This window comes from Anolis sagrei, chromosome X, assembly GCF_037176765.1.
Source record: "Anolis sagrei isolate rAnoSag1 chromosome X, rAnoSag1.mat, whole genome shotgun sequence".
Taxonomy (NCBI): Eukaryota; Metazoa; Chordata; class Lepidosauria; order Squamata; family Dactyloidae; genus Anolis; species Anolis sagrei.
This window is the reverse complement of record NC_090034.1, coordinates 79,611,179-79,628,265: the sequence shown is the minus strand read 5'-3', so window position 1 is coordinate 79,628,265 and position 17,087 is coordinate 79,611,179. Positions and strand designations below refer to the sequence as shown.

Genomic DNA, 17,087 nt, shown 5'->3' with positions numbered 1-17,087 from the left:
CTCAGCCATTATCAGAACCTCAAAATCGAACTGCAAAGGCTCTGGCATAAACCAGTACAGGTGGTCCCAGTGGTCATGAGCGCACTGGGTGCCGTGCCAAACGATCTCAGCTGGCATTTGGAAACAATAAACATCGACAAAATCATGATCTGTCAACTGCAAAAAGCCACCTTACTTGGGTCTGCGTGCATCATTCAAAAATACATCACATAGTCCTAGACGCTTGGGAAGTGTTCGACTTGTGATTTTGTGATATGAAATCCAGCATATAGATCTCATTTGTTGTGACATACTGTGCTTTTTTTGTGGCGCAGCTGGCTGAGTGTCAGCTGCATTAAGATCACTCTGACCAAAAGGTCATGAGTTCGAAGCCAGCCCGGGCTGGAGTGGGTGTCCAGCCATTGTGTAGCCCGTTGTCGACCTTTGCAACCCGAAAGACAGTTGCATCTGTCAAGTAGGAAAATAAGGCACCACCTTGTGTGGGAGGCTAAATTTAACTAATTTATGAGGCCATAAAGAAAAAGACTCCGGGGAATGTGGAATGCGGAAGAACTTCATCGGTGTCGCTGATGGACGATGAAAAGCAGCAGCTCCCCTGGCGGCCAGAAAAAAAAGTTAAATAGCCTTGGTGTATTTGTGTGTTAAACGTTGTTTGTCAAACTGGCATTGAATGTTTGCCATATATGTGTTGACTGTAATCCGCCCTGAGTCCCCTGCGGGGTGAGAAGGGCGGAATATAAGAACTGTAAATAAATAAATAAATAAATAAATAAATAAATAATAATAGGCAGAAGAAGGTGGTGGTGTCCATCCGGCTCTGGAATGCTCTTCCTAAAGAAATTAGACAGACTCCCTCCCTAGCTTCTTTTAGGAAAGAATTAAAAACATCGATGTGGAAGCAGGCGTTTGAATATGGTTGATTTATAATCTATTGTGAATGGGGTTTTACAGCTTCCCTGGTTGTAGGTGAACTACAACTCCCAGAAAGGAAGGTCAGTCCTCCAAACCCCTCCAGTAATCAGATGTTGGCATATCAGGCATGTGTGCCAAGTTGGTTTGGTCCAGATATTAATAATAATAGACAGTTCCTGGGAAAAACTGAGAACCAAATTGACATGGATGTGTCTCAGAAATGGAACTTTGAAAAAGGAGATGGTGGGCTTGATTCTTGCAGCCCACAAACAAGCCATTAGAACCAATGCCATCAAAGGCAGAATTGAAAAGTCGAGGACAGATTCCAAGTGTAGACTCTGAAATGAAGAAGACGAAACGATGGATCATATCTTCAGCTGCTGCCAGAAGATCGTGCAGACGGACTACAAGCAGAGGCACAACACTGTTGCTCAGATGATCCATTGGAACTTGTGCCACAAATAACATCTGCCTGCAACAAAGAATTGGTGGAATCACAAGCCTGAAAACAACAGAAAACAAACATGTCAAATTACTCTGGGACTTCCAAATTCAGATTGAGAGAGTTTTGGAGCACAAGACTCCTGACCTCACGATTGTGGAAAAAAAAGAACTATGGATTGCTGATGTTGCAATCCCAGGCGACAGCAGGATTGACGAGAAGCAGCTGGAAAAGGCTGCATGATACGAGGATTTAAAGACAGAACTGCAAAGAGTCTGGCACAAGCCATGGGGGTCCCAGTAGTGATTGGCACACTGGGTCAGTGCCTCAAGACCTTGGCCTGCACTTAAATACAGTCGGCGCTGACAAAATTACCACCTGTCAGCTGCAAAAGGCCACCCGACTCAGATTTGCACGCATTATTTACCAATACAGCGCACAGTCCTAGAGAGTTGGGCAGTGTCTGACATGTGATCAAATACAAAAGCTGGCAGAACTGTGTTTCAAATAATAATAATGTATTGATATCCTTCCCTTTCTCCCCAAAAGGACTCAGGGTGGTTCCCAGCAAAAAGTGGCAAACATTCAATGCCAGAATGCACTACCAAAAGGAAATTCACAACTGTAACAAAATTATAATGACAACAGATAAACAAACATCAATATGAGTCTAATCAAAGCCCTCCTGACAAAGAGCCATCCAGCCATAGATACAGATAGATAGATATGATTCACACACAGAGAGAGATATAGTATCATAGATTTGAAATGGACCCCTAAAGAAGTACAATAATATGCTGCATGTTCCAGAGTAGGCAAACCAGACAGTCTCCACATCAACGCTGACAAAGAAACAAGAAGTAATACATTCCACAGATATATAAACCCCTTTTTTCCTAGTTCCAACAGACCTCACTACCTCTGAGGATGCTTGCCAAAGATGCAGGTGAAAGGTCAGGAGAGAATGCCTCTAGAACATGGCCATACAGCCTGAAAAATCTACAACAACCCAAGAAGAAAGAAGAAAGAAATTACATACATTGGAAACCAACACTTTCTCGTTACTTTATTTTCCAGATCACCAGACTGGGCCACAGCAACAGCAACGCCTGGCAGGGGACTGCTAGTCTATATAAATAAAAATGTAATGTTCGTTTATGGGATTAAACGAACTCAAAAACCAGTGGGCCAATTGACACCAAATTTGGACAGCATACACCTAACAACCCAATGTATGTCTGTCACTCAAAAAAAATGATTTTGTCATTTGGGAGTTGTAGTTGCTGGGATTTATAGTACACCTACAATCAAAGAGCATTCTGAACTCCACCAATTATGGCATTGAACTAAACGTGCCATACAGGACTCCCATGACCAACAGAAAACACTGACCTTGAGTTGGGCACTGACCATGAGTTTGGGAGTTGTAGTTCACCTACATCCAGAGAGCACTGTGGACTCAAACAATGATGGATCTGTTGCTACTAAGAGGTTGCAACGTACTTTATCTAAGTTGTTGTAAGGATCAATGTTGTTTGTGCTATAACTTTAAGTTGCTGTAAGGTTCAAGGCTGTTTGTGCTACAGCTGTTTCAGTTAATTGAAGAGTTAATTGAGAGTATTATTTTCATGTGTATAAAGATAGCTACTGTGTGTTTAGCTTCTTTGCCATTGTGCGTTTATGCTATTGTGCATCTATGCCTCTGTGCCGTTCTGCTTTGTGTAAGCTGGGGATTATGCTGCAGATGTCCTGCGAAGACACAGCCATGAGAAGAGGACAAGGATTCCTGCTTATCTCAGCTGAGTAGTGATATCTCTCAGAAGATATTGTTTCATGTTACTTTTGTGGAAACAGTAATCCTGCTACTTTGTTTTTGTATGCTGCCAATACTACAATATTTTTCTTTTCTACTTTAAGCCGAAGTCTCGTGTGTTTTTCTTTTATGAGCCAATTCATCACACACACAGTTAACTGGGCTAGAGTCAATCTGCATGCTACTCATGCTAACACATGACAGGATCTGGACCAAACTTGGTACAAATATTCCATACGCCCAAGTATGAACACAGATGAGTTTGGGGGAAATAAACCTTGACATTTGGGATTTGTAGTCACTGGGATTAACAGTTCACCTACAATCAAAGAGCATTCTGAACCCCACAAACGACAGAATCAGGGCGAACTTTCCACACAGAACCCCCATGACCAATAGAAAATACTCAAGGCCATCCAGTCCAACTCCCTTCACCAGGGCAAGAAAACATAATCAAAGTCCTCCTGACAAAGAGCCCTCCAGCCATAGATAGATAAATAGACAGATAGACAGGGAGTTGTAGTTGCTGGGATTTATAGTTCACCTACAATCAAATAGCATGATAGAATTGAACCAACCGGGGCATACAGGACTCCCATGACCAACAGAAAACACTAGAAGGATTTGGTGAGCATTAACCTTGAGTTTGGGAGTTGTAGTTCACCTATATCCAGAGACTACCATGAACTGAAACAATGATGGACCTGGACCAAACTTGGCACGAATATTCCATATGCCCAAATATGAACACAGATGGAGTTTGGGGGAAATAGACCTTGACTTTTGGGAGTTGTAGTTACTGGGATTTATAGTTCACCTACAATCAAAGAGCATTCTGAATCCCACCAACGACAGAATTAGGGCAAACTTCCCACACAGAATCCCCATGACCAACAGAAAATACTTAAGGTCACCCAGTTCAACTCCCTTCACCAGGGCAAGGAAACATAATCAAAGCCCTTTTGACAAGAGCCATCCATCCATAGATATAGATCAGGGTTCCTCAAACGTTTTAAACAGAGGGCCAGGTCACAGTCCCTCAAATTGTTGGAGAGCCGGATTATAATTTGAAAAAAAAGGAATGAATTCCTATGCACCCTGCACATATCTTATTTGTAGTGCAAAAAACACTGAAAAACAATACAATAATTAAAATGAAGAACAATTTTAACAAATATAAACTTATTAGTATTTCAATGGGAAGTGTGGGCCTGCTGATGAGGTAGGATTGCTGCTGTTATGTGCTTTCAAGTCATTTCAGACTTAAGTTGACCCTGAGTGAGGGTCGGGTAAATGACCTTGGAGGGCCGTATCTTGCCCCCGGGCCTTAGTTTGAGGACTCCTGATATAGATACTTACTTACTTACTTACTTAGGCAATCCCTCGTTGGATGAGTAGGATAGTCTTCCATGATCAGTATTCTTGTGGATCCCTAGGGAGCTATGGAGCCCGATTCTTGACCTGCATCTTCTCCCACAGCAAGGGCATTGGTTTCTAGGTGCGAGGCGGTCTCGGTCGGGGTTGGCTTGACACACCTTCCTCTTGGCACGTTTCTCTCTTTCACCCTCCATTCATGCCTCTTCAAATTCTGCAGCACTGCTGGTCACAGCTGACCTCCAGCTGGAGAGCTCAAGTGCTGGGGCTTCCCAGTTCTCAATGTCTCTGCCAGAGATTTTAAGGTTGGCTTTGAGCCCGTCTTGAAATCTCTCTTTTTTTTTAGATTTTTCCGACACAAATATCATCACACCCACTCGTTGTTAGAAATTCAGTTGCTAAATTACATTCTGAAAACATATCACATACCACACATCACATTATAATTTCCTAATGCTCTTATCTGTCTCCCCTTCACCTTACCCTTGTGTCTTACGATTGTACACCCCTCCTCCCCCCACCCGCTCCCCTTCAGGGAACAGTATATACCTTAATTCACCTTGAGTTTGGGAGTTGTAGTTCACTTACATCCAGAGAGTACTGTGGACTCAAACATTGATGTATCTGGACCAAACTCTACACGAATATTGCATATGCCCAAATATGAACACAGATGGTGTTTGGGGGAAATAGACCTTGACATTTGGGGTTGTAGTTACTGGGATTTATAGTTCACCTACAATCAAATAGCGTTCTGAACCCCACCAACGACATAATTGGGGCAAACTTCCCACACAGAACTCACATAACCAACAGAAAATACTCAAGGCCATCCAGTCCAACTCCCTTCACCAGGGCAAGAAAACGTAATCAAAGCCCTCCTGACAAAGAGCCATCCAGCCAGGGGCGGTTCATCCATTATGCGAAGTAAGCGGTCGCAGAACTTTTTTTGCCAGGGGCGCAGAGGCACCTCTGTAAACGCCCCTCGACCGCCACTTGAGGAGCGCCTCCTCAGCTCACAACAGCCCTAGCAGTCCGGGGGAGCCTCGGCTTTCTTGCCTTGCTGCCGGGCGATCCTCTTCCCAAAGGGGCCAGGCCCTTGAGTCTCGCCCAGCCCCTCTCGTTCCAGCTCCACCCGGCCACTGGGTGTGCGAGCAGAGCCGGCGCTCAATCGTTCTCCACGTTCGATCCCTTCCCCATGACCGGCTCCCTTTCCCGATCCCCCGGCGCTCCACCCGCCTCCTCTCCTCTCCCCGATCCGCGGGTGGGCCAAGGGGCGGAGCTGCTGCGTCTGGCCCGCTTCAGGTCCGGAGGCGTTTCTGAAGACTCCAGCGTGCGCACCAAAAGTCGCCTCTTCTCCTGACTTTCTCTTCAGCCATTGGGACCGAGAGAGAGAGAGAGAGAGAGAGCCCCTCCGGCTGGAGGTATCTCCCACCTCCGCTCCCTCCTTTGTTTTTGCACCTACCTTCAGGAAAGGTGGGCATCTCCACCTCTGTCTCTATCTCTCTCTCTCTTGGTCCCAATGGCTGAGGAGAAAGTCAGGAGAAGAGGTGACTTTTGGTGCACACGCCGGGGTCTTCAGGCACGCCTCGGGACCCAAAGTTTGCCTACTCTGGAACATGCAACATATAATTGCGCTTCTTCAGGGGTCTCCTCAGCCATTGGGACCAAGAGAGAGAGAGATAGAGAGAGAGACAGAGGTGGAGATGCCCACCTTTCCTGAAGGTAGATGCAAAAACAAAGGAGGGAGCGGAGGTGGGAGATACCTCCAGCTGGAGGGGCACTCTCTCTCTCTCTTGGTTCCAATGGCTGAGGAGAAAGTCAGGAGAAGAGGTGACTTTTGGTGCGCATGCTGGGGTCTTCAGGCACGCCTCCGGACCCAAAGTGGGCCAGGCAAGGGAGCAAGTGCGGCAAGTGTAGTTACTGGGATGTATAGTTCACCTACAATCAAAGAGCATTCTGAACTCCACCAATGATGGAATTGAACCAAATATGGCACAGAGAACTCCCACGACGAACAGAAAATATATATCAATGATTGGTTGGGGGGGGGGGGGGCGCCAAAATACTGTTTGCTTACCTTTGAAAATTACCTAGGGCCGCCTCTGCATCCAGCCATACATATAGATAGATATGATTCACAAACACACAGATATATTATTTATTTATTTATTTATTTACCTTACTTATATACCCCTGTTCTCAGCCCGAAGGCGACTCACAGCGGTTCACAACAAATACGAACAGCAAAAATTCAGTGCTACAGTATAGAAACAGTTAACAACCTAACACATTACACAATTAATAAAGTTACTACAATACCCATTCACTGTCGTCTCGTCATCAAAAACATGTTCCAGATTCGTCATCCATTGTTCCATTCCAGTGTTCATTAACCAATCATTGCACTAATTATTCGAACGCCTGCTCAAATAGCCAGGTCTTCACTTTTTTGCGGAATACCATTAGAGATGGTGCTAGTCTAATGTCCGTAGGAAGGGCGTTCCACAGCCGAGGAGCCACCACTGAGAAGGCCCTATCTCTCGTCCCCGCCAGCCGAGCTTGAGAAGCAGGCGGGATTGAGAGCAGGGCCTCCCCAGAAGATCTCAAAGTCCTGGTGGGTTCATAGGCAGAGATGCAGTCGGATAGGTAGCTTGGGCCGGAACCATTTAGGGCTTTAAAGGCCAACGCCAGCACTTTGAATTCAGCCCGGTAGCAGATCGGTAGCCAGTGGAGTTGGCGCAACAGGGGGGTTGTATGCTCCCTGCGCTCCGCTCCTGTTAAAATCATGGCTGCCGAGCGTTGGACTATGATATAGTATCATAGATTTGAAAGGGACCCCTGAAGAAGGGGCAATTATATGTTGCATGTTCCAGAGTAGGCAAACCAAGCAATCTCCACATCAACACTGACAAAGAAACAACAAGAAATAGTGTTTACCCACAAGCATAATGAATTCACATATATTAGAAACCAACACTTTGTCATTACTTTATTTTCCAGATGACCAGATTGGGCCACAGCAACAGCAACGCCTGGCAGGGGATGGCTAGTACAAAATAAATAGTAATACTAGTGATAGGAGGAGGAGGAGGCGGAGGAGGAGGAGGGTCCACCCCAGGCTTGGCTGGGCTCTGGGCCAGAGAGGTCTGCCTCCTCCTCCTCCTCCTCCTCCTCCTCCTCCTCCTCCTCCTCCTCCTCCCCACGTGACTGCCTTGCAAGCAGTGAAGCCCAGAAGAAGAAGGGAGAGAAAGAGACAGAAAGAAAGTAAGAAGGAAGGAAGGAAAGTAGGAGAGAGAGAGAGAGGCGGGAGGAGGCGGGGAGCGAGCGGGGATGTGAAGCGGAAAGGAAGGCAGGCAGGCAAGCAGGAAGGGCCCCTCTCTCTTCCCTCCTCCGTCCGCGATGCCCGAGCAGCTCAGCCTGGCCGAGTTCGTGGCGCTGGCGGCGGAGGAGGACTCAGGCTCCGGCTTCCCGGCCAAGATGACCAAGTGCCGCACCGGCGCCGCCGCCCTCGACCAGGTATGCCTTGGCGGGACCCCGCCGCATCTCACGCACGCGCCCTCGCTCACAAACATAGACGGACACACACACAAGAAGTCCCAGAGTTGCAGGCACCTGGCTTGCAAAGGAATCCTAGAGTTGGGAGAGACCTCATGGGTCATCCAGTCCAACCCCATTCTACCAAGAAGCAGGAAAATTGCATTCAAAGCACCCCCGACAGATGGCCATCCAGCCTCTGTTTAAAAGCTGCCAAAGAAGGAGCCTCTACCACACTCCGCGGCAGAGAGTTCCACTGCTGAACGGCTCTCACAGTCAGGAAGTTCTTCCTAATCAGAAAACAAGCTTGTTCCCTCTTGCTTATGACTTCCTCTCACATATTTCATAGGATCAAAGAGTTGGAAGAGACCTCATGGGCCATCTAGTCCAACCCCATTCTGCCAAGAAGCAGGAAAATTGCATTCAAAGCACCCCTGACAGATGGCCATCCAGCCTCTGTTTAAAAGCTCACACAGTCAGGAAGTTCTTCCTAATGTTCTCCTTCCTTGTAGTTTGAAGCCATTGTCTCCAGTGCAGCAGAAAACAAGCTTGCTCCCTCTTCCTTATGACTTTCTCTCACATATTTCATAGGATCATAGAATTGGAAGAGATCTCATGGGCCATCCAGTCCAACCCCATTCTGCCAAGAAGCAGGAAAATTGCATTCAAAGCACCCTTGCCAGATGGCCATCCACGTATTTATACATGGCTATCATGTCTCCTCTTCTCCAGGCTGAACATGCCCAGCTCTTTAAGCCACTCCTCATAGGGCTTGTTCTCCAAACCTTTGATCGTTTGAGTTGCCCTCCTCTGGACACATTCCAGTTTGTCAATATCTATAGGATATAGAGTTGGGAGAGACCTCATGGGCCATCCAGTCCGACCCCATTCTGCCAAGAAGCAGGAAAATTGCATTCAAAGCACCCCCGACAGATGGCCATCCAGCCTCTGCTTGAAAGCCGCCAAAGAAGGAGCCTCCACCACACTCCGGGGCAGAGAGTTCCACTGCTGAACAGCTCTCACAGTCAGGAAGTTCTTCCTAATGTTCTCCTTTCTTGTACTTTGAAGCCATTGTTCCACATCCTAGTCTCCAGGGAAGCAGAAAACAAACTTGCTTCCTCTTCCTTATGACTTCCTCTCACATATTTCATAGGATAATAGAATTGGAAGAGACCTCATTGGCCATCCAGTCCAACCCCATTCTGCCAAGAAGCAGGAAAATTGCATTCAAATCACCCCTGACAGATGGCCATCCAGCCTCTGTTTAAAAGCTTCCAAAGAAGGAGCCCCCACCACACTCCGGGGCAGAGAGTTCCACTGCTGAACGGCTCTCACAGTCAGGAAATTCTTCCTCGTGTTCTCCTTTCTTGTAGTTTGAAGCCATTGTTTCATTGCGTCCTAATCTCCAGGGCAGCAGAAAGCAAGCTTGCTCCCTCTTCCCTATGACTTCCTATCACTTATTTATACATGGCTATCATGTCTCCTCTCAGCCTTCTCTTCTACAGTCTAAACATGGCCAGCTCTTTAAGCCGCTCCCCATAATGCTTGTTCTCCAAACCCTTGATCGTTTGAGTCACCCTTCTCTGGACACATTCCAGTTTGTCAATATCTATAGGATCATAGAGTTGGAAGAGATCTCATTGGCCATCCAGTCCAACCCCCTGCCAAGAAGCAGGAAAATTGCATTCAAAGCACCCCTGACACATGGCCATCCAGCCTCTGTTTAAAAGCTTCCAAAGAAGGAGCCCCCACCACACTCCGCAGCAGAGAGTTCCACTGCTGAACTGCTCTCACAGTCAGGAAGTTCTTCCTAATCAGAAAACAAGCTTGCTCCCTCTTGCTTATGACTTACTCTCACATATTTCATAGGATAATAGAGTTGGAAGAGACCTCATTGGCCATCCAGTCCAACCCCATTCTGCCAAGAAGCAGGAAAATTGCATTCAAAGCACCCCTGACAGATGGCCATCCAGCCCCTGTTTAAAAGCTTCCAAAGAAGGAGCCTCCACCACACTCTGGGGCAGAGAGTTCCACTGCTGAACGGCTCTCACAGTCAGGAAGTTCTTCCTAATGTTTATTTATGTATTATATTTATTTAAAACTTTTGTATACCGACCTTCTCACCTCTTTTGAGGGACTCAGACCGGTTTCCAACCATAAAATCACATATAGTCAGTCAAACAACACAATTCATATTACAATAACACATTAAAACAGCAAATATATTCAATAACTACAATGGTCAGTCGTCATTCTAAAATCGATTGCACATCATCTTCCATCCATATCTCAGGGTGTTAGCTCACTCATCGAATGCCTGTCTCCATAACCACGTCTTCACCTGTTTCCTGAATGTCAGGAAAGAAGGGGTGGTTCTGATCTCCAGTGGGAGAGAGTTCCAGAGTCGCGGGGCCACCACCGAGAAGGCCCTGTTGCTCGTCCCCACCAGACACGCTTGTCTCCAGGGAAGCAGAAAACAAGCTTGCTCCCTCTTCCTTATGACTTTCTCTCACATATTTCATAGGATCATAGAGTTGGAAGAGACCTCATTGGCCATCCAGTCCAACCCCATTCTGCCAAGAAGCAGGAACATTGCATACAAAGCACCCCTGACAGATGGCCATCCAGCCTCTGTTTAAAAGCTTCCAAAGAAGGAGCCCCCACCACACTCCGCGGCAGAGAGTTCCACTGCTGAACGGCTCTCACAGTCAGGAAGTTCTTCCTAATCAGAAAACAAGCTTGTTCCCTCTTGCTTATGACTTCCTCTCACATATTTCATAGGATCATAGAGTTGGGAGAGACCTCATGGGCCATCCAGTCCAACCCCATTCTGCCAAGAAGCAGGAAAATTGTATTCAAAGCACCCCTGACAGATGGCCATCCAGCCTCTGTTTAAAAGCTTCCAAAGAAGGAGCCTCCACCACACTCTGGGGCAGAGAGTTCCACTGCTGAACGGTTTTCACAGTCAGGAAGTTCTTCCTAATGTTCTCCTTTCTTGTAGTTTGAAGCCATTGTTTCATTGCATCCTAGTCTCTAGGGCAGCAGAAAACAAGCTTGCTTCCTCCACCCTGTGAGTTCTTCTCACGTATTTATACATGGCTATCATGTCTCCTCTCAGCCTTCTCTTCTTCAGGCTAAACATGCCAGCTCTTTAAGCCACTCCTCATAGGGCTTGTTCTCCAGACCCTTGATTATTTTAGTCTCCCTCCTCTGGACACATTCCAGCTTGTCAATATCTCTCTTGAATTGTGGTGCCCAGAATTGGACACAATATTCCAGGTGTGGTCCAACCAAGGCAGACTAGAGGGGTAGCATGACTTCCCTAGATCTAGACACTATGCTCCTATTGATGCAGGCCAAAATCCTATTGGCTTTTTTTGCTGTTGCATCACATTGTTGGCTTGTCCATGAGGACCCCAAGATCTTTTTCACACATACTGCTCTCGAGCCATGCGTCCCCCATTCTGTATCTTTGCATTTCGTTTTTTCTGCCTAAGTGGAGTATCTTGCATTTGTCACTGTTGAACTTCATTTTGTTAGTTTTGGTCCATCTCTTTAATCTGTTCAGATTGTTTTGAATTCTGCTTTTGTCTCCTGGAGTATTGGCTACCCCTCCCAATTTGGTGTCATCTGCAAACTTGATGATCCTGCCTACTAAGCCATCTTCTAAGTCATTAATAAAGATGTTGAACAGGACTGGGCCCAGGATGAAACCCTGCGGCACTCCTAGTTCAGAACGGGGTTGGACTGGGTGGCCTTTGAGGGTCCCTTCCAGATCTAGGACATTTACCTCTATCTCATATATATATACAGTAGAGTCTCACTTATCCAACCTAAACGTTGGATCAGCGAAAATGTCGGATAATAAGGAGGGATGAAGGAAAACCCTATGAAACGTCAAATTACGGTATGATTTTGCAAACTGAGTACCAAAACATCCTGTTTTACAACAAATGGACAGAAAAAGCAGTTCAGTACACAGCAACAGGATGGAGTAATTACTGTATTTACGAATTTAGCACCAAAACATCGCCATGTATTGAAACAGCTGTGGATCTGGGCGGGAGACAGATTGCGTTGGAAAATACAGAAGGTTGGATGAGCTAAGGTTGGATAAGTGAGACTCTGCTGTATACACACACACACACACAAACACACACACGTGTGTGTATACGTACATACAGGCAGTCCCCAAATTACAAACATCCAACTTACAAACAATTGCTAAGAATGGGGTGGACTGGATGACCTTTGGGACTCCCTTCCAGATCTTTTTTGTTATACACACACACACACACACACATATATGTGGGTGTGTGGGTGTGAGTGTGCATGTGCATGTGCATGTGTGTGTATACATACAGGCAGTCCCTGAGTTACAAACATCCGACTTACAAATGACTCCTAGTTAAGAACAGGGCTGGCCTGGATGGCCTTTGGGGCTCCCTTCCAGATCTTTTTGTTATATATACACAGCACAGATATATATGTGTGTGGGTGTGGGTGTGAGTGTGCACGTGTGGGTATACATATAAATATCCAGGCAGTCCCCAAGTTACAAACATCTGACTTACAAATGACTCCTAGTTAAGAACAGGGCTGGACTGGATGGCCTTTGGGACTCCCTTGCAGATCTTTTTTGTTATACAAACCCCCATATATATATGTGGGGGTGTGAGTGTGCATGTGCATGTGTGTATATACATACTAACATACAGGCAGTCCCTGAGTTACAAACATCCGACTTACAAATGACTCCTAGTTAAGAACAGGGCTGGACTGGATGGCCTTTGGGGGCCCCTTCCAGATCTTTTTTGTTATACACACACATATGTGTGTGTGTGTGTGTGCATGTGTGTGTATACATACAAACATACAGGCAGTCCCTGAGTTATAAACATCCGACTTACAAATGACTCCTAGTTAAGAACAGGGCTGGACTGGATGGCCTTTGGGGCTCCCTTCCAAATCTAGGATACTATCTCTGTCTCATACACACACACACACACACACACACACACATACAGCCAGTCCCTAAGTTTCAAACATCCGACAACTCCTAGTTAAGAACTCGATTGAGACCACAAGAAGAGAAAGAAATCTCCCTCTCGGGGCCCTTCTGCACAACCATATAACCCAGAATATCAAGGCAGAAAATCCACAATATCTGCCTTGAACAGGGTTATCCGAGTTCACACTTCCAGATAATCCAGTTCAGTGTGGAGTTTATACATCTGTGTGGAAGGGGCCTTGGAAAGAAGGGAAATCCACTCCTGGGAGAGTGATTATTATCATGGGGAAACGGGGTCTCCACTGAAGCTTTATCCCCAATCTTTATTTCCACAGCAAGCCACATTTTCCAGAATACAATTCTCACAGGGACAGAAAGGGAAGCAAAATCTTCTGAAGAGGGGAAACAGACAGCAAAGGAAATACCGCAGGGGATGTTCACCCTTCCCTATGCTACCGAAAGCTATCCGTACCTGACTTACACACACACACAAAGCTATATAGTCAAACATCCAAATGCTTGTGTGTGTACCTGCCTTCAAGTCACCTGCTGACTCATGACTCCATGAATATCATAGGATTTTCTTAGGGAAGGGATACCCGGAAGAGGTTTGGCAAGTCCCTTTGAAATATCGCCAACAGCATGCATTCAACATGTATTTTGATGTCCTGTCTTGTTGGTTATATTCTCTGTCCTTGTGACATTTTTGTTTCCCATTTCAAATAGTTGAACGGCAGGCATCTTTCCATTTTTTTTAACTGGAGTGTTTACATCCTTAAGTCACTTTCTTTGGAATTTAAAGTTTTTGTTGAGTTTTGCGTTTGAATGGATTTTGCTGCTGCTTCTGGAAAGGGCTGTTGCCATAATTTGTCTACTATTATGCAGCAACTGTCTAACAGGAAAGACAGTTGCCACATTCGTTTGGTCAACCAAATATTATGCAGTTTGATTGGGGGGTAGGAGGCACTTCCTATTTCAGGCTGCAAAACGTATTCTCCTGATACATGTCGGTTGGGGATGATAGGAGTCCTAGTCCAGTGTGCTTGGATAGCATGAGTTGAGGACATGCCATTCAGAGATCAGGACTCTCCCTGTAACGGAGGTGTTCTTCCTAGTTTTGTGCCATTATGCATATCGACAGTGCATTTCCCTTCTCGCTCGTGGTTCAAATTCTGGGCGCAGCTTTAAATGGAGATCTTTCAGCAGATTTTTTTCTGTGAGACTACAAAGACAGAAGTGGTGCAGGGGAAACACAACCCTGTTCTCATATAGGAGGGCGGTAAAATTTGATCTCAGGAATGGCACAAGGATTACGAGAACGGATTCTGATTTCATATTGAGGCGTTATGAATTGTTAATGATTGTTTGATTTTGTTGCTGTATATGATGTGTTTTAATTGTTTAGGATATTGTTGTGATAGTATTGATGTTATTGAATTGATGGTCTGTCTTTCCTGTTCTAGGTTCCCCAATGTAATTTTCATTGTGGTCCTATGAAGTAGTGTCGGCCAGCAGTATGTGCTTGGTCTAAGGCAGGCATGGGTGAACTTGGACCCTCCAGGTGTTTTGGACTTCAACTCCCACAATTCCCAACAGCCGGTACACTGTTGAAGTCCAAAACACCTGGAGGGGCCAAGTTTGCCCATGCGTGGTCTAAGGTCACCCTGCAAACTTTGTGGCTCAGTTGGGACTTGAACCTAATCTTATCAAACCTGAGGCTAACATTTCCTCTGTTTACATGTAATCCGACCTTTTGTTTGTATTGCTTCAGAGGAAATATTTGCCCTGGCTTGCTGCTATATATCAGGTTAGTCAAAAGGTTGACTGATTCTAGTGTTAGACTGAAGATTTCACCTTGAGTGGTATAGCCTTGTGGGCGGGATACATCTCCAGAAGGACCAGGATCCAAACCCACCACTTACCATGAAGGTTATTTTGTACTGGTTTCAATTGAACCTACCTCACAGGAGTATAGTGAGGTTAAAATAAAAAATGCAAAGGAAAACATGATGGCTAGATTTCATGGCGGAGCTTTGGAATAAACTGTCCTTGCAGTTCTTTCATTCTTCGTGATTCTAGGTCCTCACAGTCTCCTCTGAAAAAGGGAAATATAAAAAACTAGCGGTCCCTTGCCACTCGTTGCTGTGGCCCAGTCTGGTGATCTGGAAAATAAAGTAATGAGAAGGTGTTGGTTTCTAATATATGTAATTTATTCTTGTGGGTAAACAGTATTTATTGTTCAATGTATTGTCGAAGGCTTTCATGGCTGGAATCACTAAGTTCTTGTGGGTTTTTTCGGGCTATATGGCCATATTCTAGAGGCATTTCTCTTGACGTTTCACCTGCATCTATGACAAGCATCCTCAGAGGTGAGGTCTGTTGGAACTGGGGAAAAAGGGTCAGGAGACGTCAGGAGAAATGCCTCTAGAACATGGCCACATAGCCCGAAAAAACCCACAAGAACTTAGTATTTCTTGTTGTTCCTTTGTCAGTGTTGATGTGGAGATTGTCTGGTTTGCCTCCTCTGGAACGTGCAACATATAATTATCCTTCTTTAGGGGTCCCTTTCAAATCTATGATACTATATCTCTGTGTGTGTGTGAATCATATATATCTACTAGCTGTCCCCTGCCACGCGTTGCTGTGGCCCATCTGGTGATCTGGAAATGAAGTAATGAGAACGTGTTGGTTTCTAATATATGTAATGTCTTTATGCTTGAGGGTAAACAGTATTTCATGGCGGAGCTTTGGAATAAACTGTCCTTGCAGTTCTTTCATTCTTCGTGATTCTAGGTCCTCATAGTCCTGTTGATGTGGAGATTGTCTGGTTTGCCTACTCTGGAACATGTAACATATCATTGTCCTTCTTTAGGGGTCCCTTTGAAATCTTTGATACTGCATCTGTCATATACATATATGTGTGTGTGTGAATGGCTGGATGGCCCTTTGTCAGGAGGGCTTTGTTTTGTTGCCCTGGTGAAGGGAGCTGGACTGGATGGCCTTAAGGCAGCATTTCTCAACCTGGGAAGTCAATACACCAAGGGGGTGGGGGTCACCAGGGGGGGTGTCAGAAGGGTCCCCAAAGACCACCAGGAAACACAGTATTTCCTGTTGGTCATGGGGTTTTTGTGTGGGATGTTTGGCCCAATTCCATCGTTGGTGAGGTTTGGAATGTTCCTTGATTGTAGGTGAACTATAAATCCCAGTAACTACAACTCCCAAATGTCAAGGTCTATTTCCCCCAATCTCCATCTGTGTTCATATTTGGGTGTATTGAGTGCTTGTGCCAATTTTGGTCCAGATCCATCATTGTTTGAGTCCACAGTGCTCTCTGGATATAGGTGAACTACAGCTTCCAAACTCAAGGTCAATGCCCACCAAACCCTTCCAGTATTTTCTGTTGGTCAAGGGAGTTCTGTGTGCCAAGTTTGGTTCAATTTCATTGTTGATGGAGTTCAGAATGCTCTTTGATTGTAGGTGAACTATAAATCCCAGCAACTACAACTCCCAAATGACAAAATCATAATTTTTTGAGTGATGGTCACTCCTTGTGTAGTGAGACTTTTGTTGCCAAATTTGGTGTGATTTCGTTCATTGGTTCTTTTGTTTTTAAGGTACCCATTATGCACAGAGCATTTTATATATAGAAGATATAATAATATGATAATATAATAGATGTTCATGTGCTTAATGGTATTCTCTATTGAAGCAAGTCTAGCAAGTCATTCGTGGGGTTCAGAATGCTTTTTGATTGTAGGTGAACTATAAATCCCAGTAATTACAACTCCCAAATGTCAAGTCTATTTCCTCCAAGCTCCATCTGTGTTCCTAGTTGGGCATATGGAATATTCATGCCAAGTTTGGTCCAGATCCACCATTGTTTGAATCCACAGTGCTCTCTGGATGTAGGTGTACTACAACTCCCAAACTCAAGGTCAATGCCCACCAAACCCTTCCAGTATTTTCTGTTGGTCAAGTCCTGTGTGCCATCTTTGGTT

At 45.4% G+C, this 17,087-nt stretch overlaps 1 protein-coding gene across 1 annotated transcript in view; it reads left to right on the top strand.

Moving 5' to 3' along the window:
• Nucleotides 1-7,741: 7,741 nt before the first annotated feature.
• Nucleotides 7,742-17,087, top strand: part of ASAP3 (ArfGAP with SH3 domain, ankyrin repeat and PH domain 3) — a 113,360-nt gene continuing 104,014 nt past the window's right edge. The window contains exon 1 of the mRNA XM_060784246.2: nt 7,742-8,060. Within this exon, the coding sequence (XP_060640229.2) occupies nt 7,944-8,060 (117 nt within the window). The 5' untranslated portion in view covers nt 7,742-7,943. The remainder of the gene's footprint in view (nt 8,061-17,087) is intronic.